This window comes from Ovis canadensis, chromosome 24 (assembly GCF_042477335.2).
Source record: "Ovis canadensis isolate MfBH-ARS-UI-01 breed Bighorn chromosome 24, ARS-UI_OviCan_v2, whole genome shotgun sequence".
In the NCBI taxonomy this organism is placed as follows: domain Eukaryota; kingdom Metazoa; phylum Chordata; class Mammalia; order Artiodactyla; family Bovidae; genus Ovis; species Ovis canadensis.
In genome coordinates, this window is record NC_091268.1 from 16,554,559 (window position 1) to 16,580,558 (window position 26,000).

At 54.3% G+C, this 26,000-nt stretch overlaps 3 protein-coding genes across 14 annotated transcripts in view; all 3 read left to right on the top strand.

Moving 5' to 3' along the window:
* Window positions 1-5,555, top strand: part of CRAMP1 (cramped chromatin regulator homolog 1) — a 44,758-nt gene extending 39,203 nt beyond the window's left edge. For both annotated transcript variants that reach the window (XM_069570482.1, XM_069570483.1), the window contains 3 exons: window positions 206-370; window positions 953-1,098; window positions 1,841-5,555. In XM_069570482.1, the coding sequence (XP_069426583.1) occupies window positions 206-370; window positions 953-1,098; window positions 1,841-2,005 (476 nt within the window). In that variant the 3' untranslated portion in view covers window positions 2,006-5,555. The remainder of the gene's footprint in view (window positions 1-205; window positions 371-952; window positions 1,099-1,840) is intronic.
* Window positions 5,556-6,160: 605 nt separating this feature from the next.
* On the top strand, window positions 6,161-20,128 carry JPT2 (Jupiter microtubule associated homolog 2). 2 transcript variants are annotated; one of them, XM_069570515.1, is made up of 6 exons: window positions 6,181-6,303; window positions 8,815-8,954; window positions 13,208-13,350; window positions 15,374-15,419; window positions 16,215-16,364; window positions 16,854-20,128. In XM_069570515.1, exons 1-6 carry the CDS (start codon window positions 6,260-6,262, stop codon window positions 16,952-16,954), a joined length of 624 nt encoding a protein of 207 aa, XP_069426616.1. In that variant the 5' UTR covers window positions 6,181-6,259; the 3' UTR covers window positions 16,955-20,128. The 2 variants fall into 2 exon arrangements, with proteins under 2 accessions (XP_069426617.1, XP_069426616.1); XM_069570516.1 differs by having other exon boundaries at window positions 6,161-6,303; window positions 16,215-16,873.
* Window positions 20,129-20,217: 89 nt separating this feature from the next.
* MAPK8IP3 (mitogen-activated protein kinase 8 interacting protein 3) overlaps window positions 20,218-26,000 on the top strand; it is a 45,796-nt gene continuing 40,013 nt past the window's right edge. For all 10 annotated transcript variants that reach the window (XM_069570470.1, XM_069570475.1, XM_069570472.1 and 7 more), the window contains exon 1: window positions 20,218-22,270. In XM_069570470.1, the coding sequence (XP_069426571.1) occupies window positions 21,953-22,270 (318 nt within the window). In that variant the 5' untranslated portion in view covers window positions 20,218-21,952. The remainder of the gene's footprint in view (window positions 22,271-26,000) is intronic.

The following is a 26,000-nucleotide window of genomic DNA, read 5'->3' on the forward strand; positions in this document are numbered from 1 at the left end:
GCTGTCGGCAGCAGCGAGAGGGCTCAGGTGCCACTTCATCACGGGCCGCCTCTGTTGTGCCCAGTGTCCGTGTCTGATGATGGGCACATGTCCCTGCTGTTAGGGGGCCCTAGTGGGGTCCTGGGCCTCCCAGCTCAGCTGCGCATGCTGTGCTCCCTCAGCCATTCACCCTACATGGTGTCTGACCCCAAATTTTGGTCGACAGGTGAAGGAGTCCCTCTCTCTCCAGCAAAACTGAATGGCAGCGACAGTTCCAAGAGCCTGCCCTCCCCGTCCAGCAGCCCCCAGCCAGACTGGATCGCCTCTCCCACCCACGACCCCCAGTGGTGCCCTAGCGACCCCACGGACTCGTCACTCAGCAGCTTGTTTGGTGAGTCTGGGGGCACCGGGATGCACAGAGCTGACATCTGGACACCCCCGGCACTGGGTGCTCGTGTGTCGGGAAGGAGGTGTTAGGAGAAGACCCGCCAGCTTCCATCTCCTACCCAGAGGCACTCCCGTGGCAGGTCTGGGACCCGCATGCTTTGTATTTGTAGAGCGTGGCCAGGGTGTGCACCTGGCTCGGAGCAGGGCAGGCTGGACCATGGCAAGCCAGGCCAGTACCAGGGAGGGCACACCTGGCAGTCCAGAACAGATGGGGGCTCTGGTTTGGGTGGCACTGGCGGCCAGTCTTCCAGAAGTTCTCTGCTCAGAAAGTCCCAGGGAGCAGTGTAGAGCCCACGTCAGAGGGAGGTGGCGAGCCTGGAGCACAAGCGCATGAGTGTACGTGGAGGCAGGGGTGCATGGCGACTCCCTGGGCTGCGGCGGGCCCTGCAGCACTCCTCAGTGTGGTGGGCCCTGCAGCGCTCCCCAGTGGGGCAGGGCAGGTGCGGCCTGACGCCTCCAGCCAGGGCGCCGGGATGCCCCGGGGGGCCCAGGCCCAGTTGCTCAGGCCTCTCCCTCCTCCGTGCAGCGAGCTTCATCTCCCCGGAGAAGAGCCGGAAGATGCTGCCTACCCCTGTCGGGACCAGCAGCGGCACCTCCCTGCTGGGCCCCAGCCTGCTGGATGGGAACTCGCGAGACTCCTTTGTGTCCCGGTCCCTGGCCGACGTCGCTGAGGTGAGCTCCTGTCCTCACCCTGAGTCTGAGCACTGGCCCCCACCCCAGATTTGCCAGGCCCCTGTGCAGAGTGGGGCCTCTCAGGGGCCGGGCACTGCTGCAGGCCCTGAGCAGACTGGTCAGAGTCCCCATCCTCGCGGGGCCGACTGTCCGGTCCAGCTGGGACCAGCTCTGCCCACAGGACCCCGTCCTGATCCTGGAGGCCCCGCTGTACACTTGGGTCTTCCCCTCAACTCTCTGCCTCACTCGCTGTCTCCTCCACCATCTTTGCTGATTCTTGAACAGCTGGCTGCTCCCACAGGGCCTCTGCACTTGTTGCCTCTTCTTGCAGGCAGGTTTCCCTCAGGTCTTTACAGGGCTCGCTCCCGCACTTCTGTGCACACCCTGCCTCAGAACACATGTGTCACACACACCCGTGCAAACTCCCTCGTCCACTTGCACCTCCTCCAGGCAGCCTTGCAGTAGAACCAAGCTGCTGCTCCCTCTCTGCCCCTCTGGCCACTGACCATCCTCCCAGAAGTCTCGTGTGGGTGGGGTTCTGCCACTCTGACCCGACTGCCGGGCAGTGGCACTTGTTCACAGAGTGAGGTTCACAGTGATGACCCTGAGGTTGTGCCTGGAGCTCAGGGCCGCATGATGTGGCTCCTGGGGGGACTCTAACCCTCACCGTGAGGGACACGCACTGCAGTCCGGCCGTGGTGTCCAGCCACCTGCTGACAGGCCTCCCCGTCCCCACCCGCAGGTTGTGGACTCGCAGCTGGTGTGCATGATGAATGAGAACAGCGTCGACTACATCTCTCGCTTCAACGACCTGGCCCAGGAGCTGTCCATCGCCGAGCCCGGCCGCCGGGAGGCTCTGTTTGACGGTGGGGGAGGCGGCCCCCCAGTCACCGACCTGTCCCAGTGACGGTGCCTCGTGGTGGGGGCAGCTGGGGGATGCAAGAGCGGTGGACGGGGTTGGTGGTCCTCAAGTGTCCGGGGGAACTATCTTCAGATGGGAGGAAACGCAGGTCAAGTTGGGACTCCCTGGAGACAGTCTGAGCAGAGGCATTTCTGCACCCAGGACGTGTGACGCGCACACAGCCCCATCCTGCTGGCCAAGGAGAGGGGCCAGGACATGCAGAGTCCGGCAGGGCCAGCATCAGCTGTGGCTGTGGCTGTGGCGTTGAGCCCCCCGTGGCAGGGGCATGGGTCAGGGCCTGTACGGTGCCCATACTTCCACCTTGGCGGTTGTGTTGGATGTTTAGGGGTTTTCTCTTCAAAAGGAAGGAGCTTTGGGCCTGGCTTTCGTCGTTCTGGCTTGGGGAGCTGTGATTTCCTGCTCTCTGCAGGGAGGCTCCAGGCCGTTGCTGCTTTCTCTGCCAAACCCTTGCCATGCTCTGGTGGTCCTCTCTGCAGCCGGAGGACAGCTGGGTGTGGCCTGGCTCTGCCTGTTGGTGTCTGCACCGTGACACAGCAGACACTGTAGGGGACACTCCAGTCACAGGGCAGCAGAGGGTCCTGGGCAGTGTGGCAAGTGCCGTCTATCCAGAAACCCTGGTCCCACCTAGTGCTTCCCTCATCTGGGCTTTTGTCCTGACTGACTCAACAGGATGGGGAAGAGAATCATGTCTTCTGTGGGCTGTGTGGACTTCCTGCTAAGCTGGTCAGAAAATGTTTTTCTTGTATTTTAAGAATTAGACGTTGGAGACATTGGAAGAACAGGGCCCTGTTAAGTTGGTTTCTTTCCCGCACCCATCTGCAGGTTTCTTCTCGGTGACTGAGACATTGTTTCTCTCACTGGGGGGATCCCTGAGCACTCGTCTGACTACAGATTAGACCTTCCTGATGACCTTGGCTCTCTGACACCTTCCTCCCTGGCGTCTTGGACGGATGCCCTTTGCAGGGGAAGCTCTCTCTTCCTCTTGGTGACGTCAGTGCAGAGTATGCCCAAGTGCACATATACAGTCCTTTGCTTGCACTTTGCCTCATGGTCTCCTGTAGGGATCAGACATTGGGCACAGTCAGAGTGCAGTGAATCCACCTGCCTCTGGTGTGCTCCTTGCGCCGCCTTGGGTGACCAGCAGGGAGTCCAGTGTCCAAGTTTTCCCCAGTGGAGCTAACGGGGCTCCTCTGCCTTCTCGGCCTCAGTGGGCCCAAGGTGCAGACCGCCCTCCAGGCACACCCCTTGTGGGCAGGCGCCAGTGCTGTGGTGCTGGGCTCCCAACCCATCCGCTGCCCACCCTCCACCTGGGAGCCGCAGTTAGTGTGGCTTCTTGAATCTGGCCCAGCCCACCCTTGTTTGTGTTTGTCCCTTCGCCTTCCCCCAGCTTGCTGTGGACCGGCAGCCTTCCCAGCCAGCCTGGCCTCTCTGTCTCCTCCCCTGCCCTTGAGACGAGTTGAGCCAGTATGCATGGCAGAGCGGAGGGTCCTCGGCATGTGCCTGAGGAGGGGCCGCTTGATCCCACTGCCTCCCCAGCTCCCTCCTGCCTCTCGAGCTTTCCCAGGGCTCCGGCCTGTCAGGGGTCTCCCTCTTTCAGCTCTGGATCTGGGCACAGACATCAGAGGAAAAGCCTGTGTGGGCAGCTACTCTGGACTCTTTGAGTCCCAAGCCCCTGGAGGTCTGAAAGAAAGGGGCGTGGCACCACTTTGTGAGGGGAGACAGACAGCAGTATTTGAGTCCACAGTCTCTAAATTAGCTTGTGTTTTGTGATCAGTGTATCAGCTTCCCGAAGTTAGCACCTTATCGAGCCAAACAAGATCAGGTCTGTCTCTGGGCACCCGACTGCTAGATCTACAGTGGGCGGGGCCGAGGTTAGGCCACTACCAGCTTTATCCTTTCCCCACTGTCTGGGACCAGCGATGCCAAGTCACGTTACTGCACCCATGGTGGGGCTAGTGCCCAGTGGCAGCATGCACCGCGCTGGGGACCATAGAGACCCCAGGCTGTTCGTCCATCAGGGGGTGCCCCGAGGCGGTCTGGTGGGGAGGTCGGTACCTGTCACCTAGTGATGTCTAGCATGAGGAAAGCCCTGGAGATTTGGATCAGCCTTTGTCAACCCTTCACTCAGCAGCACCTCCCGCCTGCGTCTCTAGCATAGACTCCTTGTGGGGGTAGCTGACTGGCCAGTGTCTGCAGTGGGGAGGTGAGTTGCTGAGGCGAGGATTGACTCTTCTCAACCTGTGAAGCTGACATGAATACAGAGAACACTGCTTCTCTAGCAACCAGACAGCTGTGTGTGTTTGCCATGATAAGGGAAAATGGTGTCATATGTAGCATTAACATGTTGGATGCATTTTCTCCCAGCCTAAATAATTCTATATGTACGCAGATAAGCAACTGTTACATTCAAGGCTGGGATTTTTCAAAAGACCCAAGTGGAGGAGCTTCCCACTTGCAGCATCTCCCTCTGCCTTTGCAGTGGAAGGTGTGATGGTCTCTGTCTGCACTCGCGGCTTCCTTTGTGTGTTGAAGTGTGTTGTGATTAAGACCAGGTCAGTCTCAGAAAAGCCTTTCTCTTATCACTGACGTCATCAGGGAATCTTTGCTGGCTCATCTCCCCTAAAGAGTGAGACTGAACAGCCCCCATCTCTAGGCAGTTGTTTTTGTCTTGATTCTTCATTGTGAATACTCAGTGATGAGCAGCCCATTCTTCAGAAGGTAACGAGGCCAGCTGAGGGTCCCCTGTGTCTCCTGGGTGTGGAGTACTTGCTCAGGGTGGAGGGATATTTGGAACTCTCATGGGCTGATCCACTCGCTTTCCTGCATCAGTCCTGTTCTCCATTCTGTACCGCAGCCTCATTGCTGGTGGTGTCTCTTCAGTTTAATAGCATCTTTAACTCCATCACACCGCGGAATCTAAACATGTGCAAAGAAAGGAGATGGAATAAAAAACACTTGAAACAAATGGGAGAAGGAAACTGGCAGTTGCTTTTTCTTTTTCACGTTGAAATCTATCCCAGGTGCATTTAGGAGGAAACATGGCACTTTTGTCCTAAAAAAAGAAAAACCCAGAGCAGATCTTCCCTGGCTGTCAGACAGGCCCCTAACCCTGCAGTACCTTGCATGTCGCGCGAAGGGGGCAGGTCCTGGAAGCACTACAGCCGCCCACCCTGCGCTTCCGTAGCAGGGTAACCTGCTCCCAGGCTTCTGGGAAGCAGAGGTTAGTGCTGTTTCTTCTAATAATCGTTAAGCCATATCATCTAAAGTTTTCGGCTTGTTTGAGATGTGAATTTGTTTTATAGATTATAAATACACAGTGTGTATAAAGCAGAATGCCTGTCCTTCCTGATTATTTTTTGTACCATATTGTAAATTATATTATTTATTCTTTACCAATTTGGGGAATAAAAGGTGTTTGGTTATTTAATATAATAAACAAAAGCTGTTAAACTTCTTATGTTTAAATTTCCAGTTGAACTTGTAAATCTGTTTTTATTATTGTGCATAAATACAATACTAATACTTGGTCTAATAAGTACTGTTTCTGCTTTTTTCTTTTTAACTGTGCACTCTGCAAACAGCCCAAGTGGCCATCATCCGGTGTGATCTCAGAGGAATCGATGGACTGTCTACAGTGTAATTTAGAAACAACACCGCTGAATGTATTGTATTTTATTTTTTTCCAACTAGGAATCAGCTGTGCGCTTTAATTCCTTGCTTCCCGTTTCTTAGTGTTCTTGCCCCCACGACGTGCAGGACAGAGGAACTGCTGTTCCATTTCCTTTAGCCACGTAGTCACGTGCCATTGACAGACTCTCGAAAACCAGGATTCTCGGGATAGTCTGGACCGTGCTCGTCGCCTCTCGACGCTGGCCTTACGGGTTGTGTTGGCCGTCGGGCTGGAGGCCGCCTGGTGCTGCGGGGAGTATTGGCAAGGTGCCCGGATAGCCTCCGACCCCGCCCACCTCAGGGAGCGGGGAGGGCCATCCCCTTCGGCTTGCTATCCAGTGGCGGCGTCCGGCCCCGTGAGCGACATCTACTTTCACCAATCGTCTGCGTGTCTGGCGCGGGCCTCCGCAAGCTTTCGTCTCATGAGGCGGAGCCCGACACCGCGATAGGCTGCCGCTGCTTGACTGACGTCAGCGATTCCCAATGGGGACGAGCGGTCGGGCCTTTGACCGCGCGGGGCCAGGCGGGAAGGACGGCGCGGCGGACTGGAGGCTCCGAGCGGCGGGCGACATGTTCCGGGCACCGGACAGCGAGGGCGGCCGGGCCGGCTCCAGGTGCGGCGCGGGTGTGGACACGGTCACGTGGAGGGCGTGCGGGCGGCGGGGCGGCCGCGGTGAACTCACAGAGCCGGGGCCCCCGCGGCCGGGTGAGGGAGGTGCCTCCCCGCGCCTCGGTCCCAGCACGTGCCGCTTCCTGGGCGGGCGCGCCGCAGACGCCGGCAGAGCAGTCTGCAGCGGCGGGGCAGGCGTGGCGGCGCGGCCTGGACCCCGGCGCCCTGTGGCGTGTGTGCGAGCGGACGGCCCTCAGGGCGAAGCCCCTTCCTGGGAGCCGCAGCCCGGGAGCCAGGCGGCGCCCTCTTCCCAGAATCCCGCAGTCGGGGAGCCAGGCGACACCCTCGCCTCTAACCCCGGAGCCAGGGGGTGCCCTCCCCGCTACCCCTGAAGCCAGGCGACGCCCTCGCCTCTAACCCCGCAGTCCCGGAGCAAGAGGGTGCCTTCCGCCGTAACCCCGCAGCCCGAACCCAGGAGTCGCCCTCCCCCACTTTACTGACCAGGAAACAGGCGGGACGGCGAGTGACAGAGCAGACCGACGGGTCTTAAACGATCAGGAATACACAGCGCGCGCTGGCTCGCTTTCTGGCTTGGGGAGCACTGGGTGCTGAGAGTCACGTAGAGTTGCCCGAGCTGGAGGTGTCCTGCCGTCGGGGGAGCCGGCTGCTAGGTTGAGCTGGTTCTTCCGATGCCTGAAACTTTCTATACTGTGAGCCCTTTCTGTGGCCTGGCCGGGCAATAAGAGCAGAAGACTGTGGCGTCCGTGGAGGTAAACAGTACATAGAATGAAAGGATTGTTTCAACTGCTAAAATCCCTGCAAATTTGAGGGAGTCAGGTCAGGATTCAGTAGTACTCCTGGCCAAACCATCAGTCATTAGCCCCTGTAACAGTGACCACTCATCCCTCCTGTCTGGGTCTGTGCTGTTACAGACCGGAAGTTTATCCTGGAGTGCTCATAAATTGAATCAAGTTTCTGGCCCTGAAAACCGCTGTTCGGCACTCGCACCAGCTGGCCGAGGGCTGCCTCCCAGCACTTTCTCAGTTGTGTGCACTAAGGACACTCTGTCTTTGTTTCCGTGGCCTGGCACTGGGTGCCCTGCAAACACTGGTGCAGTTAGCGAGGACGCGCCACAAGGACCACTGCCCCGGGCTGGCTTCCAAGCTGTGGGAGACAGTGCAGAGCGGCTCCTCTCAACTGATACCTCACTTCTCTGGAGTGTTAGTGTTTTTGAGAAGATGAGGGGAAAGTTCTTCCTTGTAGGATGCTGGAGAAGGAAAAGCCATCTTCTTAATTGGGAGCCTCTGCTTGGGGTGGGGCTTCCCAGGTGGCGCTAGTGGTAAAGAACCTGCCTGCCAGTGCAGGAGATGCAAGAGAAGCAGGTTTGATCCCTGGGTCTGGATAGACTCCCCTGGAGGAGGGCACGGCCACCCACTCCAGTATGCTTGCCCAGAGAATCCTGTGGTCAGAGGAGCCTGGTGAGTTACAGGCCATGGGGGTGCCAAGAGTGGGACACGACTGAGCCACTAAGCACACGTGCTTGGGATCTGCTAGCAGCTGCAGACCTTGAGGCCATGTTAAAAGAAGGGAATCAAGTGGTGGCTCTTAAGAGGACTAGGTCAGATTTCTGTCTTAAAGTCCTGCTTTTGTTTTCTTACTAAGGGATTATCTGGTGTTAAAGGGATTTTAAAAGCCATTGTTAACCTGAGGTCTTTTAAGCTGTAGGGTGTATATTTGTAAAGAACTTAATCCAAGTGTATTGCAGCCTGACTCTGAACCACCGGTCCCCAGGAGCTTTATGGGACATGGGGCTGTTGAGGGGCGGGGTGGGCAGGCCTGGACGAGCATGGGCCCCTCCAGGCAAGTGTCATGGTCAGTTCCGATCCCTGCCTCTGCTGTGGTCCCCTTGCACTGTGTTCTCACATGCCCAGCCCTGCTGCTGCTGCTCAGTCGCTTCAGTCGTGTCCGACTCTGTGCGACCCCATAGATGGCAGCCCACTAGGCTCCTGTGTCCCTGGGATTCTCCAGGCAAGAATACTGGAGTGGGTTGTCATTTCCTTCTCCAATGCGTGAGAGTGAAATCGCTCAATCGTGCCGACTCAGCGTTAGCGACCCCATGGACCGCAGCCTACCAGGCTCCTCCGTCCATGGGATTTTCCAGGCAAGAGTACTGGAGTGGGTTGCTGTTGCCTTCTCCGGCCCAGCACTACTGTCTGCTAATTAAAATTGACAGTGAAACTCTACTGAACTGGCTCCATTTGCTTGTTTCAGGGAAACATTTAATTTTACTGATGAGAGGTCCCAGCAGTAACTTGAGAGCCTGCACACATCTGGAGGAGGTCTTGGCAGGACCAAGTTGTGCCGAGAAGACCTTTATGGGAACTCATGGGCAGGTGGGGAGGTTTGCTGGCTGGCCGTGAGCGTGTCGTGCCCCTCCACAGATGTCTGCCTCAGCCCCTGGACCGTGGTGCCCAGGACAGCCGCCGTCGGTCCCTCACAGCCTCTCTGCTTGCAGGGCTGCAAAGCCTCCAGGAGGAGAGCCAGGTGATCGTCCAGAGGAAGCCGCGCCTCCCCGCAGGCCGGACAGGATGGCGTCTAATATTTTTGGACCAACCGAAGAACCTCAGAACATACCCAAGAGGACCAATCCCCCCGGTACGGGCCTGTGACTCTTTAATCCTCTGGCCTCTACCTGTTCTCTTTTATGCTGCTCTTCTGATTTAAAAAAATCTCTCTCTCTCTTTGTATCAGTCCTTTCAAATGCTTTCTCGTGTGGCATATGCCCTGCCGTCAGTCCTGGAGAGGAAGGGAAGTTTGATCCTGACTTAAGCTCTGTGTCCTCCAGGTCGTTCTGGACTTGCTCCTCACCTGTGAGCAGATAGTGGCCATGTGCAGGCACTGAGGCAGGCACACAGGCGCATGCTGGGGCTCTGCTTCCCACTGGGGAGGCTCCCCACATCGGCTGATGGACTCCTTCAGATTCTTGAACTTGCCTGCAAGTTGTGTGTTCAGAGTATTTTTAATCAGATTGTGAGCAGGATTGAAACTAAATAAAAAGGACGGCTCAGCCTGGCATGCAGCCCTGCGGCTTCTCAGTCCTTACGCACCTTTTAGTGGCTCCAGTGGGAGGAATCTCAGAAGAGCCTTTCTCTTGGCTGATGGACAGTCCAGCCACTGTGTGTGAGTGACCACACAGTGATAGTTACCTGAGGGGCCTTCCGCATCTGTGTCCACACGGGAAAAGCAAGGTTTGTACCATCCTTAAAGGTCTGAGAGATGGCAACACAGAAGTTAGTGTTTCAGACAAATGATGAAGTCAAACAGAACTGGAACTGGGGCTGCTCCCTACCCTGTCCTGATGCTGGGTACAAATATCACAGACCTGGAGCAACAAAAGCAGTGGATGCAAAGGCTGGGTTTTCCTGTGGTTTTCAGTGGTCAGGTGGGGTAGGGGTGCGCAGTGTCTTTGGATTTGGTTATGACAGAGAAGCAGGTGGTTTTGTTGGGTGTGTTGGGTCTTTTTTTGGCCGTGCTGAGTCTTTGTTGCTGCACGTGGCTTCCGGTTGCAGAGCACGGGCTCGAGGGTGCGTGGGCCTCAGTAGTTGTGGCTCCCGGGTTCTGGAGCAGCGGCTCAGTAGCTGTGGGGCCTGGGCTTAGTTGCTCTGCGGCATCATCCCAGACCCTCCGGACCAGGGACTGAACCCGCGTCTCCTGCATCGGCAGGTGGATTCTTACCCACTACACCACTAGGGAAGCCCAAGAAGCAGGTGGTTCTTCTTGAGTAACATCCTCACGCACCCAGTTGATGGGTGCAGAGCCCGAGTGCTCAGCCCTGTGCATCCTGTGTACCAACCATGGGCTGTGGCAGGTAGACTCAAACGGGGCGCCTAGGGGTGGGCACGCTGGCGGCCGGGGCTTAGCGCCGTGGCGTCTGCAGCTGTCTCTGGGGCTTCAGGTTCTCTAGGAAGTATGCCACATGGGGTGGTTCTGCTTTGCCAGGCTCTAGAAAGTCTGTGACCCCTTGGCAGCCTGGCCTCCTACCCAACTAAAGAGTTAGAAAACCAAAGTGTTACAACAGCCTGGCGGCACCCTGTGCTGAAAACCTCTGCTCCTTACGGTCCTGTTGTTTTGGGTTTCGTTCCTTTCTTGCCAGGGGCTCTGAGATGAGAGCTGAGCAGTTAACAAATGCTGGAATCTGCACCCCACACCCCCCCACCCCCGCCTCCTCTTATCACCCAGAAGCGCTTTTTAACTGGTGAATGAATTAACATGGAGAAACACTTTAAAAAGGAAGACTGGAAGGAGCAAGGGGAGAAAATCACCTGTGATGAAGTCTCACAGGCAGCTGAGAAGGGAATCTGCAGGTGCATCCTGGCCGGCAGACTCACCCCGTGCACTCTGGGGAGGCACCCCCCCCACCCGCCGACCAAGCGCGTGCGGAATAGGGGCCTTACTGCCGGCCGTCCCTAGATGTAGACCCGGGCTGGTTGGTACCGTGTGTCACCTGCTCTCCTGGTTTAGACCTCGAGGTGGGGATGATGTGGGCAGGCTGTTTGGTGTTTGTGGGGCCTGTGCGGGGTGCTGGCTGTCTCCACAGCCTGGGGAGATATGTAACCCCCTCTACAGGGGAGCTGAGGCTCAAGTTCACCGGCCAGTCTGGGCCTCAGCTCACTGGCAGCAGAACTTGCCATTGGATACAGATTTTCCTGACTCCCGGCTTACCTCCAAATACTCGAAGTCGGGGTGACTTCCTGAAACGGCATCGCTGGGTCAGTATAAAATGCTGGTGCTTCTCCTGGTCTTCAGACACATCCTCCAGGGCATCAGCAGCGCCCGCTTCCCACACTCCACAGGGTCGTGTCTCCTGAGATTTGGGTCTCTAAAAAGTGTATCTTGGATTTATTCTTCTCTCTTTATGAGTGAATTGAGCATCTTTTCCACCTTCAAAGCGGATTCATCTTTCAGGTAAAGTGTTGAGTAATAGACGCACAGTGTGATTACTTTTCATAAAGTTCAAAACAGACCTGTGGTGGTTTTCGAGCGTGTATTGACGAAGGTAAAGGGGAGGGAACTCAGGTTTCTGGGGGCTGGCGGCATCCTGTCAGACTGACCCACGCTCACCTGTGATCATTGCTGGAATGTTTGCTTTGTTTGTGTCTCAGGAATTTCTCTGTGTCGTGTTTCACAGGTTTTAAAATGTCTTTAAATGAGCAGTGCTTTTAGCCAAAACCTTCAGATTGAGTTACTTTTATTTTTGTCTTGCATTTTAAAATAAGCTGAACACACATCTTAGAATTTACTTAAGTAAATTTACTTAAGTAAATTCACGCTTAAGCGTGACCAGCAACAGCTCGGTAACAGGCACTCGGGGGGTGGCCTTGGGCAGCAGCTTTTCTGCACTTTGTGGCCTGGATGTTTTTGCTGATGACACCCAGTAACAGCAGCGTGTCTGGGAGCTTCCTCTCCGGGCCCTCCTCCGCCCAGCCGCTGTGTGTCCACTCCAGCCAGGTGCTGTCCTACAGTTGGTAGTGGCTGAGCAGGACCCAGCCCAGGGGCTGAGGAAACCTGGGCGGCTGTGGCTGGGACTAGAAGGCTTGCAATCAGCCTGACGTGACGTGGATGTGTGCCTTTTCCTGCGGTCAGACCCATGTGTTCTCTAAGCTTTCCCCCCGCCCCAGAAAGGGTTCTCGCGCTGGGTTCTGTCCTCAGAGCTCTGCTGCTCGCCCGTCCTGTCGGTGTGTGTCATTACAGCCGAAAAGTGACTGGAAATTTTAACTTCTTGGAGGCAGTCAACAAAGATCACTGCTGTAAAAATGAGCACATTTAGAATCCTCAGCTCCCAAACCACCGCTGCCACCCCATTTGGAGGGGGCGGAGTAATGGAGTGCCAGTGTCCTTATCAGGTCCAGCTCTTTCAGAACACCCGCCTGTAGCACGGAAGCCTGTGCCGTCCACGCTGTCCTGCGCTGTTTTCACTGAGCAATGTGTCCCAGCATTGTCGTGAGCACTGGACCCACGGGTGGCAGTGAGTCATGGCTCCTCTCTCGGCGCCTTCAGGCGGGAGGGGCCTTTGTTTCCACCGCTCTGAGGGTGAGGAACGGGCACAGAGGGGCCGGGTAGCTCGTGTCTGGTCTCAGCTGCGTGTGGAATGCGCCTTCTTTCTCCTGTGAGATTGTGAATCTTAGCTCTGCACTCGGTGGAAGGGAGGTGCTGGTGTTTGCTGATTGCAGGGGTGACTGGCCGGCGCCACGTGCTAGAGTCTTCTCTGTTCAATGTCAGCATTTACGTCCCCTGTCTGTGCCTCAGCCATCAGCTTATAAGAACTAACATCCGAGATGCATATTTGCAAAGTAGCTCATCAAATTGTTTCTGTTCAGCAGCAAAGATGTTAAATATCTGTAAATCACTGGCATATCTAATTATCACTGGAAGTTCCAGCCAGATTGAGGTCAGGAGAATGACTAATAAATGTTTTCCAAATTACAGGTTTGCCTTGAACAGGGCATGTTAACTCAGTTCTATCCATCTCACCTCAAAAGTTAGCAGCTGTTTGCCTTTAATGTATGAAAGAACTTTTCTGGGTTTAATGCAGAAGATTCTTGAGCAGGAAAATCTGAAAAGTTCAGGGTTAAGGACACTCTAGAGGGGAAAATGCTGTTTTAGACCACCTGCCTGTCTTGCCCCTCGCAGCCAGCCCAGTGCAGTTCAGGTCCAGTGATGAAGGCCCAGCTGGCCCCGAGAAGGGGCTGGGTGTGATGGGGGTCTTTCAGGATCCCTCGTCAACCCAGTCCCCTCACCCTCAGCCTGAACTCAGGACTGGTCGCCTTGAGGGGAGGTCTCTGAAGTGACCAGTGTGGAGGGGTTGGGTGGGTGTTCCAGGCCGCTCACCACTCTGCTTGTTTCTGCAGGGGGAAAAGGAAGCGGTATATTTGACGAATCAGGGCCTGTGCAGACTCGGCCACGTCTGAACCCACCAGGGGGCAAGACCAGTGACATTTTCGGGTCCCCCGTCGCTGCCGCCTCACCCACGGCGCACCCAAACAAGCCCAAGGTACGGACTGCACTCAGAGAGCAGACCTAAGTGAGAGAGGCAGAGCTGGTGCCAGGCACTTGTCTAAAACGGTTCCGAGCGGGTATGGCAAGCCTTAGGAGGAGACAAGGCAGGTGACGTTGCTTTTGCTGGCTGCGGCCCTTAGTCATTGGGGCTGCCCTTAGTCATCAGGGAGTGTGCGCCAGCCTCGTGATGACTCGCCCTGGGGGTCGCTGGTGGCAGGGGCGGCCCATGCAGCCAGGCCATCACTCTTCCCTCCACGAAGAGCTGCTGAGGATACTGATGAAGCTGAACTAAAAACGGGAGCTCACCTCTCGGCAACACTTCAGTGTTGTCATCAGCCGATAAGTAGAGTAGCTACATTGGATTAAAATTCACCAAATAGTTAGAATTTATGGGTTCCCGCTACTATTATTAAAAATCTAGTTTGTCCCCTTCGGAGAATGTCCATCTGAAAAACTGCTGACGGATAGAATCAGGCACTTACTTAGCCAGTGTTTCTCCATGAGCTGTATGTACCTCAGGATGACAGCTGCTGAGGGGAAGTTTCCTCATACTAAAGTATTCCAGCCCATAAATGACGAGTGAATAACAGAATTCAGAAATGACCGTTTTGCAAACTTGTAATGAAATTATAGATCTAGGAAGCGATCATCAGTGGCTGCTCACACATCAGAAAACAGGACACCTCTGGAAACAGTGTGCTCCATGCTGGAAGTACATCACGGGCCACCTTTGAATTCTTGTCAAAACAACCAGACCTGAATCCGACCAAACCTCCTATTAACTGATGACACAGGGATTCAGAGTGACGCTGAATATAGGAAACAATGTGGTTTCCTTTTCAAAGACTGATGGTTGCAGAATATGTAAAGAACCCCTCCAGTTCAACAACAAAAAGACAGACACATTCAGAGATGGCTAAAGGCAAGGGGGAGAGATGAAATGGAAATCTGGGATTGGCAGATGTGAACTATTTTATATATGATGGTTAAACAAGGTCCTGCTGTGTAGCACAGGAAACTATACTCAATAACCTGCGATGAACCGCAGTGGAAAAGCATATAAAGAGGAAGGTACGTATGTATAATTGAATCACTGTGCCATAGAGCAGAAATTAACACAGCATTGGAAGTTAACTATACTTGAAGAAAATAAATTTTAAAAAATAAAAATTTCAGATCCAAAAAAGGGAGGGGGCAGAGGATGTGCGTAGACATTGGTCAGTCAGCACACGATCGGTAGGGAGATGCAGATCAGAATCACAGTGAGATCACGTCACACGCGCTGGGATGGCTGTTACCAAAAAAGACAGTAAGGAATGGTGAGGACGCGGAGAAATTGGAACCCTCCTGTACTGCTCTTGGGAATGCATAATGGTGCAGCCACTGTGGAAAATAGTTTGGCAGTTTCTGAAGAAGTGAAAACAGAATTTTACTGTATGAACCAGCAGTGTTAGGTATATAACCTCAGTTGTGAAAACAGACAGATACTTGGGGAGATCTGTTTTAATGGTATCGTTCTCAGTGACCAAAGGGTGGGTACCACCCAGCTGTCTCATCACCAGATGACCGGGTGAGCCAGATGTGCTGCACTGCACACATGCTGGGGATCGCTCGGCCGCAGAGAGGACACGCCTGTGTGTGTCAGAGCAGAACACACAGGTAGGCTGTCAGTGAGAGCACGTGCTGAGGTTAAACTGGACCCTGCGTGAGACATTTAAGGAGGCATTATTTTTGCAGTTCAAAGAGCTGCATCTTGGAACATTCATGGATCAGTGAAATATGGGATTTGCTTTCAAATCAGCCCGTGATGAGGCGGGGGCTAGAAGCTGGCAGGAGTGTGGCTGAGGCCAGAGTGGAGGCGGGCTATGGAGCAGGGTTACCTGGGGGCTCAAACTGTCCGAATAGACACTTTTTAAAGATAAAAGTAGACCCAGGTCACCCTCACCTTTCTTCTCGTCCACCCGAGCAAGGCCGCAAGTGTCCGAGCAGCGGATTGACCTGGGTTTGCCTTGTTGCAGGACCACGTGCTCCTGTGTGAGGGAGAGGACACGCCAGACCTCAGAGGTGAGAGCTTGTTGTCCGTCCCTCCCGGGGGCTCAGCTCTGCAGGGGCTGCTGGAGGACTGGGAGGGGTCCCTGCGCCCCAGCCCACCCGCTGATGAAGACAGCAGAGTTGTGATCGTGGGTGGGTTTTGTGTAGGGAGGAGGCAGGGGAAATGGGCTCAGTTACTCAGTGACAACGTTCCCGCTGGCTTCTGCACCTCCTGTCCATGCTGGTCAGTCTGGGCCTCAAACCACAGCGTCCTCTTCTAGAAGCTGATCTTGTATAGTGAAGGGCAGAGGTCCAAAGCCTTCAATGAACTCTGACCAGAGGCCGCATTGGGGGTGAGGGGCGCGGGGAACTGCAGGGCTGCACAGTGTGGGGCGGCCTCCCCCAGGTCGCGCCACAGTGGGCTGCCTGCTCGTGGGGCTGGGTGTCAGGCTCAGTCCCCGAGTGTCCCGACCTGACTGGATGCTAATTTCTGCCTTCAGTTGATGATGAAGAGGTGGGAACGGGGTCAGTTAGGTAGTCCAGGAAACCTGCCTGGGCCCTCCACTTAGGATGAGCTCCCCGCCCTTCTCACTCGCTCTGAGGTTTTCTCGTCAGACTTGAGGTGGTAGGGAGCAGTGTGGAGACAACCCCTGGGGGTTCCCCCGAGCATGGCTCTGGGCCTCCCATGCTGACCTGGCCTGACACCCGTGCCTGACACCCCACGCCCGTGCCTGCTGCTCCAGGGCACAGACTTCAGTTTGCGTGTGCAGCTTGCCCACCAGGTGGCAGGCAGCCACTGACGGGCCCTGTGCTGACTCTGTCCTGCAGCCAGTGCCTCACCCAGACAAGAGCCGGGCGAGCCCAGCGGCCCGAGAGAAGCAGCCTGCGTCCAGGAGCCTGCGCCCACCGTCGACAGCCACGAACCCCGGCTGGGCCCCCGGCCTCGCTCCCACAACAAAGTCCTGAACCCGCCCGGAGGCAAGTCCAGCATCTCCTTCTACTAAGAGGCCTGCCGCGTCCCATAGCCAGACAAGAAACTCCAGAGATAGGATTTCAAATAGTGTAGTTCCTTTAGCCCGCAGGAACAGGGTGGGGAGAGGGTCTCAGGTGGACACCTGAAGCTGCCGTCCAGTTCACAGCCATCTCGAGATGAAGACCCACCTTCTGGACTCCGAGGGAGGAGACGGGGCCCTGGTATGAGAGGAGCTCCCAGTGGGCGGGAGGGAAGTGGGGCCAGGCCAGGTGCCCCTGAGAAGTGGGGTCTCACGTCCGTGGTGTGTTGGCTAATTGGGTATCTAGGGATCACCAACACAGTAGCAAAGCTTAAAGCCTTTGAGAGAAAACCAAAGCCGCAGGTCCGCCACTGTGGGACAAGAGGAGCCACCCTGGGGACTTGTTCAGCCCCAGTGTTTTTCACCTCCATTCCAGAGATTTTCTTAAAACGTCTTGGTTGCTTTTCCTCAGCAGCTGTCAACAGAAAACCAAAATGCCGTGTTCCGTCATATGCTTTATGGAGGGATTTTGCACCCTGCTTCTGCCCTCTCAAACCTCGGCCAGGTCTTACATAGGAGTCTCTTGCTTTTTGTCCACGAGAGACTGGTTTAGACTCTTTACTTTACAGGCAGTCTTGCTTGTGAGTTGTTCTTTTTCCCTCGTCAGCTGTAAGTCTGGGCCTGTACTCCCTACCAGTGGTGTGGCCTGCTCCATTCACCAGCGACACTTCCTGCCAGCAAGACCACTGCCTTCCACAGGACTTCAAAACTACCCAGACATGTCCAGGTACTGGCGTTGCTTACACTGTTCCTGTGTCTTCCCTTATGTTCCTGCTGGCAGTGGGAGGAATAGATGCCTGAGAGCCCTGGGTTCTTAGGTTTGGCTTCTTTGGTAATAGCTCAAGACCTGTTCTCAAGTGCCGGCTTTGCTTCAGTAACTGTTGACTGTGCTCTGTTTCTGACGCCTTTCTAGAAAAAAGTCTCTCGCTCAGGTACACCAAAGAAGAAGGAGAGTTTTCTTAGGCCACCCTTTCTAAAGCTTTGCAGAACCTCTGGGCCACATTCAGTTTCCAGACAAGACTTAGAGACTTTAGGCCAGGAGATTAAATAATTTGGCAGCAAATTCTCAACTGGCTCATTTCATGGTATCTGCCAGCGAAGATAACTGGCTCATTTCATGGTATCTGCCAGCGAAGATACCGGACTGGCGAGAGTCGTGACGCTATCATCTGTCAGACGGAAGTTTCTCCCATTGAGCCTCTAAAGGGCTACAGTGTCAGTACCTGTACTACAGTCACGAGAGACCAACAGCTTGGGTGGGGGGACCACTGGTACGAGTGCCTACTAAGTTCATACAGGTGCTAGAAGCGTCTTCGTTACTACAGTGTGGCCACGCTCGTAGTGGCCTGAACACTCCAGTGCCTGTGAGAGCTCCCTACCAGGCTTCACACCCTCCACCAGTGCTGGGGGTCCGCACGGTGCTTGCCAACCAAAGACCCGCTCCTGTCCACCTGCTGACTTTGGAGCTGAGAAACTCTCATTCCATGTGATTCTCTCAAGCGCCTCCTGTCTCCCTCTAGCCTTCAAGTGGTCATTTATAAGAAAGTTGTCTGGAATTCAGAGCATTTTTTTCCCCATTAAAAACTGACATAACTGGTGATTAGCTTTTAAGCTCAAACTCACTGACTTACACAAGTTAGGATGAGATGGTCCAAAAGTAGATGTGAACAATTTATAACTGTTTTGTTGTGTTCTTTAACATACAAGAAAAGCGAATTCCATATTGAATGGCCAAGAAGACCCTGACCTGCTGCTGGCCCTCGGGGCTTCTGCCTTCCCGTCAGGCACAGGAGGGGAAGAGCTTTCTAAATCCGTCCCCTTGCAGGGACTTTGGGGCAGAGCTGGGAACCGAGGCGGGCGGGCTGGGGGAGGAGATCACCACCAGGGCAGAGTCCAGCGCAGCAGCACCGCGTCAGCTTACTCGTCCCCAGCTTTGCTCTTCCTTTCCCTCCTTGGGGCTATGGGCCTGGGTTGAGGGAGCCGGGATGGTCTGGTCATGGGAGGAGCAGCAGAAAAATTTGCTCATTTGCTCCTTTGAACCTGATGGGGGAGGCCATTTGTATTTAGAAAATGCTCTGTACCTTGAGGATTGCCTGTGTTTGGGAGGTTCGTTAACTCTCTGCATCCTTTTCTCAGCCTCCAAGCTACATTGAGAAATTACTGGTCTGTGTTTTTATTAAGCCTTAAAACTTTTTTTATGTGCATTTGGTGCCAACGTTTTTGTAAAGCTGTCATTGGAAACAACAAACCTGTGCTCACATCACAGTGTAACCTTGAGAGGAGCCTGTTTTTTTACAAGGCAGGAGTGGGTGTAGCTGTTGAATTACACTTAGCAATCAGGCACTCAGAGTCTCTGCCTGTCGGTCATGAGCACAGTGTGTGTGTCCGCGCGAGGCCGGGCAGGCAGTCCTGTGTGCTCACGTGTTCCCTCTGCATCCATTCTCCAGAGCTTGAACTCTCCTCCTCTCCTCACAGCTCTTCACTGGTTGAAGGGGTTTGCCTTTTTTTTTTTTAAGCCAGAAGATGCCCAAATTAATCTTCTGAAAGTTTATGGATTCAAGGTTATTTCATTTGAAAACCGAAAACTTAGCTTCTAAAGGAATGGATGGGAATGTGGCAGTGTTCTTTTTAGTTTCTGTAAATTGAAGGTAATGATTCTTTTTTCTCTTAACACCACTCATTTTCCTGCCAAATGAGTTGACTTTGAAACTTCCCTGACCCCTGGCCATGAATAGATGAAAGTGGAGTCGCTCAGTCATGTCCGACTCTTTGCAACCCCATGGACTGTAGCCTACCGGGCTCCTCTGTCCATGGGATTTTCCAGGCAAGAGTACTGGAGTGGGCTGCCATTTCCTTTTCCAGGGGATCTTCCTGACCCAGGGATGGAACCCGGGTCTCCTGCACTGTGGACAGATCTGAGCCACCAGGAAATTCCATGAATAAAGTGCTGAGCTATTAGAATCTGCCTGTAGATTCGCGTCCCATAGAAAAAGCATAGATTGTTTTTGCTTTCTATATATTAGCCGTTTTCATATGTCCTGCAAGCACACTTGATATCCTTACGTGCATTAAGTGGATTGGGGGAGATGGAGCTACTTAGCCTGCCTGGAAAGCCCCCTAGAAGAAGCTTCACCCCATTCTGCCAGCTACCAGCACAGCACTTAAGAGAGAAACCCGACATAGGTGACCTGGCACTGTCTTCACTTATTCATCTGAAAACGTTTCTGAGAGTGCAGCGTATGCTCCCGGGACTGGGTGGGGCAGTGGCACCTACTCGTAGCAGCTGCTGCAGCCGTGGCCAAGCACTGAGGTCTCAGCCTCAGTGAGTTGTCACAGCCTGTTTGTCTCCAGAGGCCAGGCAGTGGCTGAGTCAGAGGACCAGGGTGGCTCCTCCACGTTATGGGGCAGAAATGAAAACAATTAAGGGCTCCCTCTTCAGTTCTGTGCCTTGTCTAGAAACACACTGGCTCTTTTGACAGAGTGAAACTTGTTCTAACACCTTTGTGAGTCAAACCCCGCAAGGATGTCTGTCTCCTCCCAGGTTATCCTGTTAATTTCTTCTGAACTTTTGTTATGTTCTTAATCCTTAGCATTCTTGGAGCTCAGGAATGAAAATTCCTGTTATATGTGTGACTACAAAGTGCAGGCATTTGGGATGAATACTTAGAAATTAAAGTAGAACTTTTGAAAGCTGTGTGTCTGGACATCTTACATTTTAGGGTCTTAAAATGAGAAAAAGAAAAAGCTGAATAGCAAATTATCTTCACAAATCTGAAAGGAAGCAAGTTCTAATTCAGTTAGCTTGAGCTCTCAGAGTGTGCTAGTATTCAGTAAGCATCAAGAATTATCAGGCATATATTTTGTTAAAACTTAATTTTCTCTAACCAATTTCAAGTAATCTGCCCAAACATGTGAAAACTAATAAAGTTGATGCCAAGTCATTTGGCCTCTCACTGTTGTAGTGGTGGCTGCTGTACTCTATTAAAGATACTGCAGTAATTCAAAAGGGCCTACATTTCCGGGAGAGGACTAGGGCAAAAATCTAAAACATTCCCCCAAACATTCACAACCTTCCTCTGTAACTTGTTCACCAGAAGAAATGAAACATTTCATCTGTCCTGGCTTATCATTTTGAGAAAGTAAAACATGTCTATATTTATTGCATTCTTACTATTTGCTAGAGATGATATTAAACTCCTTTCACGGTTTTCCTAATGTTCCCAGGAGGTTGGTAATTGTTTCAGGCTGTTTTCCAGTTGGCCAGGATCAAACCCCAGGCAGGCTGAATGTGAGACTGAAAGCTCCCACCGTTCCTCAGTGGGGTGGGTGAGCATCCATACAGCGAGGGGAAGAATGCAGCAGTATTTAGGGCATGACCCAGAGGAACTCCACGGGTGCAATCAGGTTAGCAGGACTTAACTTTGAAGCACTGCATCAGGAAGGACAGGGATAAAAAGCATTTCTATTGGCACTAAGCTGCCACTTAAGGGTTTTTGATCAGGATTCACACCATTTGTGTGGTCCCCAAAGCTGAAAATGTATGTCTTAGGTTCACGGCCTCAGATCTGTCCGTGGAACAAAATGCAAATCAAGTGGCTAAAAGTGGAAGAAATAAGGGCCTATAAAAACTGGTAGAATTAGTCAAACAGGATGGAAACTTAACCGTTGAGGGACTTCCCGCCATCACTGCAGGGGGCACAAGTGCCCTCCCTTGGTCGGAACTAAAAAGATACCATGTGTCCCGCACCCCCCCAAAATCGCTGAAATAGGAGTTAGGTTACACAGCTCAAGTGACACTGGGAAATAAGTTACACAATATCAGGATACAGAAGTGAACTAAATGGGAGTTCATTACTGGATCAGGAATGAGCCGGTCAACTTGCGGAGGGAACACGGGAGGGCGCGGGCACTGGGGAGGGAGTTGGGAGAGCCTACTCAGGAGCACGCACTGCGGTGCAGCGAAGGTCCACAGCGACCAGGCTGGCACCGCGGGCACCTCAGGGGAGGGAGGGGCGCGCGAGGATACCGCCCATTTCTTTGTAGGCAAGGGTGGATACACGTACGCTCGCTAAGTCCTTAAATCGTACAGGGTCATTTATATATACTCTTGGGACAGACGCCGTTACTTCATAAAAGTCCGCTCCAGCGTCGCGGGCGCGGGTGATAGCGCCTCGGACACGCGTGACGGGAAGCGCTCCCTGCTCCGCTCAACCGAGCTTCCGGCCCACGGACCGTCTTCCTCCTACGTCACGGCCCCTGCGACCCCTAGCGGCTCAGCGCCGCGGGGACCCAGCGGGCTCCGCCCCCAGCAGTCTGGTGGGCGGGACTTCCGGGAGGCAGGACTTCCGGCAGCTGAGTGACGGGCGCAGCATCAGCATCAGCGGCGGCGGCTGAGCCCTGAGGCGACAGCGGCTGCGGCGGCGACAACGGGCCGCGGCCTCCGGACCACGGGCAGCCGGGGCGGGCGGGCGCGCCGGCGGACAGCGGGCCGCGCTGGCGGCTGCGGTGGCCACGATGATGGAGATCCAGATGGACGAGGGCGGCGGCGTGGTCGTCTACCAGGACGACTACTGCTCGGGCTCGGTGATGTCGGAGCGGGTGTCTGGCCTGGCGGGCTCCATCTACCGCGAGTTCGAGCGCCTCATCCACTGCTACGACGAGGAGGTGGTCAAGGAGCTGATGCCTCTCGTGGTGAACGTTCTCGAAAACCTCGACTCGGTGCTCAGCGAGAACCAGGAGCACGAGGTGGAGCTGGAGCTGCTGCGCGAGGACAACGAGCAGCTGCTCACCCAGTACGAGCGGGAGAAGGCGCTGCGCAAGCAGGCCGAGGAGGTGCGTGGGCCGGCTGCGCCGGGGCCCCGCCCGGGGACCCCCGCCCCGCCCCGCCCGGGGACCCGCCCTCAGCCCCCGCCCTGCGCGGGCCCTTGCTCCAGCCCCGCCCAGCCCACCAGTGCCCCCGGGGCCCCGAGCCCGACCGGGGGGTGAGCCCGATCCCGGGATGAGCCCGACGGGGTGTGAGCCTGACCCGGGGGTTAGCCCTGGCTCCCCTTTCCTCTTGGCAGGCTGCTCCAGCTGGGAGCCCCAGCCCTGAATCACCTGGCGTCCCTGGGGGACCTTGCCACCTAAACCTTCCCGGGCCTCCTCTGTCCCCCTCTCGTTGCAGACGCCAGTTCGTTTTGCTTTTGTGTGTGTGTTTTACGCAAACGTGTTCTAGACCGCAGTTGCTACTTCTGGTTTGCTGCAATTCTAAACCCTTCCAGGAAGGGGATTTATGGTCTTAGGTTTCTGCGGCCAGAAGAGGTGTTGTCGGATCTTTTCCGTGCCTCTCTGACCCAGTGTTTTGAGGGTCGGTGACTTGGGTGAATTTGGTGACTGACGTAAACACATAACCAAAGCCATGGTTAGGTTGCTCTTGCATCAGATGAAAGACTCCAGGTTTCTGGAAGTGAGTGCTCTGTTCTGTGGTTTCCTCCTTTGGGAAGATGGTCAGCTCATGTGGGAAAGGCTGAGAAATTTCACTGTGGCTTCTGAGAAGATAAAAGTAGAATTTTGAAGTATTCAGTCGTCCTCTCGGATACCTCCATAGCCTGGAGCTCACTTATTTGTGGACCGGTTAGAAGAGTCATGCATTGCAGGGAACACCTCTTACCTTCATTCATTCGCTGTGAAATCTTTAGCCCCATTGGCAGAGCCAGGTGGATTCAGGGGGCCTGGGTTCTCCTTCCTGCTTTGCGTCTGTGACCTTGCCCATGTTGCCTGCCCCTCTTCCGGATTTTGATTTTCCATCAGTCATATGAGTCGGCTGCCCTGGGTGATCTCTAAGCCCTGAGGTTCTGATGTTCTTCCAGGCACTAGGTGATGCTCTTTGACTTATGAATAGGAAGTTTCTTATTAAATGAGTTAAATTTCTTTTTAATTAATTTGGGTTAACACTTTTTTTTTAATTTTAGTATTGAAATGGAAGATTGCTTCAGTATCTTGGCGTTTTCTTAAGGCAGGGCAGTTTATGTACTCTTCATTTGGTTTAAAGCATGTTTATAAAATTCCACCATGCCTTGTGTTGTCCCTACTTACGGTGGCTTATTTTGTTCCGGGGTTTTCCATCCATCTGTCAAAAGGAGGTTGCCTATTGATAGGGGTGCCAGGCTCCACCAGAACTGATTTAGGACTCTTGACTTAAGGGGGTGCAAGAGCTTGTGGAATTCTAGAGTTCAGAGTGGCCCTAGGCATTTACTGGGAAAAGAACTGGTCCTAACTGGGGGTGGGCCAAGGTCACATGGCCTAGAAGAAACAGGCCAGGACCCAGTCCTTCCATGTCATGCTGCTATGGGAGGGCAGAGAGCTGCACCCCCAGGCTGGAGCCCTGGGGCTCCCCTCACCAGCTGAGGGCCGGTGGCTGCCTCATGCTGGGCAGCACCGCCCACTTCTCTGACTGCTCTCAGCCGCCATTTGATGCCTCACTGAGGTTTTGAGTAGGTTTGTTTTCTTTCGTCCTGTATCTGTGTGGTCAATGTAGTGGAGGAGAAGAAACTCAAAGGAAAAAGATGGACAGCCTCAGGTTGAGAATCCTAATGTTCTAGCCTAAGAATTAGCTCTGTGTGGATGAGGCCCCTGCTCTGCTGTGCTCAGTTCAATGTAGCCAGAGTGCCTCTGGCCTTCCCGCTGCCGCCCCTGGACTGAGAGCTGGGTGCATGCACCGCCTGGGGAGAGTGCCCTGGAGGCCGAGCCCCACCCCCGCCCCCACCATTAAGAGCTGCGGAGCAGAGCGACAGAGCACATGAGCGCTTGGCTGGTGGGCAAGCAGGCTGTGATCTGATGGTTATAATGTGCCCTTGGAGAGACCTCACGTGAGGTTACAACCAAGAAAAGGGCCAGGGACTTCGCTGGTGGTCCAGTGATTAGGACTTGGCCTTCCAGTGCAGGGAGCGCGGGTTTGATCACTGGTTGGGGGGCTAAAATCCCACATGCCTAGGTGCTAGGAAACAGGGATGTAGAGCAGACAATATTATAACAAATTCAAAAGACCATCCACGTCAAAAAATCTTTAAAAAAAAGGAGGGGGGTGGCAAACTCTGTGACCATTTTTGCACTTGAGCTCATTTACTAAATCCAGCAGACAGAAAAGACATGGTGGCCTGGCTTCTTTTTGCAGGCGGGGCCTGAGAGCAGAGATGAGGGCCTGAGACCCGGGAGCCGGCCCAGCCCCGGCTGCAGGCGTGTGTGTATGTGTGATGCAGAGTGGCTCCTGCTCTGGGGTCACCCTGCTCAGGAAGGCTTAGTCAGAGCTGGGTAACCTGAGCTGCTGCAGCCTTCCAAGCACTCGAAATCTGCAGAGTTAGAGGGAGCCTGGAGCAGGGCAGATAGCCCTGCCCCACACTTCTTGACCGTAAAAGCCGCAGTGAGAGGTGGCAAGTATGTTCTTGACCCCAGGTGGCTCATCCATGGGAGCGACGGTAGCTAGAGACAGCGGAGCCCGGGAGGGGGCCAAACCCAGAGTCTGCAGGCGCTGGGGTGCTAGCCTCGCCTCTGAGAGCCACACGCCCTGCAGTCTATCTCCCCCTCTCTGGCTGCCCTAGCCACGTGGCACCCCCTGTAAAGCCAGTGGGTTGCCAGAGGTGGCACATTGCTTTCATCTCAAGTGCCAAGTCCCACGATGGGCTGTTGTTTGCCTGGAGAATTGCGGCAAGGTCGGTCTAACTGAGTCAGGGAAGAGCACCTTGATGGGGTGGCCTCGGCTGGCCAGCCTGGGGTGCCTCGATCTCTGACCATGAGGGTTTTGTCCCTGTCATCTGGGCCAGCGAGTCCCGCTCAGACTTGCAGGACTAAATGGATGCTGCTGGCTTCTGAAGCCTCTACAGAGACCTTAAAAATGCTGAATCTGTGTCCTATACAACGTGTTTAAAACCCACTGAGTTCTTTCTCAGTGGGAAAGGAGATTGGAAACGGACATTTGATCAAGACGGCCGGGCGTGAGTGGGCAGCCCACGTCGCCCTGCCCACGGCGGCCCCAGGGAGGCTCGGGCCGCGGCCGTGTTGGCTCTGATCCTGAGCAGCGCAGGGCTCAAGCGCAGGCTCGCAGGAGGGCAAGTGTCCGAGAGACAAGGTGTGGGTTTACTAGCCTTCCTCTGCCTGAAAACCTTCTTGGCCCTAAAGAAACTACTACTGACACACCCCCTCCTCCTCCTCAGCGACTCCAGTGCGGTGAGATGGGGCTGTGGGTGTTTGCTCAGCATTTACAAGCTAGACAGTTTATTTCTATCCAAAACTGTGTCGAATCACCTTGTACAGAAGTAAGGCTTTTCACTTGAGATATTTGAACAGCATGAAGCTAGAGGGGCAGAAGCCATCGTCCGACTCTACAGTGAGGCTCACTTGGCGTTTCCCATAAGTGAAATCATCGCGCTGAATCAGGAGGTTTTCTTCCTGCGTGCCACGTTACAGACGTAGACTCACCCCTGCTTGGACAGGTGTGCAGTTTATTCTTCTGCCGTGTTGTCGTGTTAAAGCAGTTGGTTTTTTTTTTTTTTTTCAGTTCTTAGCTTTTCTTAGAGGAAGCCATTAA

Excerpts from the sequence above, each read along its gene's own strand:
- JPT2 (XM_069570516.1), top strand. The coding sequence starts at position 6,173 with ATGGGGACGAGCGGTCGGGCCTTTGACCGCGCGGGGCCAGGCGGGAAG. Across the intron at positions 6,304-8,814 it reads GGCGGCCGGGCCGGCTCCAG|GGCTGCAAAGCCTCCAGGAG; the intron begins GTGCGGCGCGGG and ends CTCTGCTTGCAG. Across the intron at positions 8,955-13,207 it reads CAAGAGGACCAATCCCCCCG|GGGGAAAAGGAAGCGGTATA; the intron begins GTACGGGCCTGT and ends TTGTTTCTGCAG.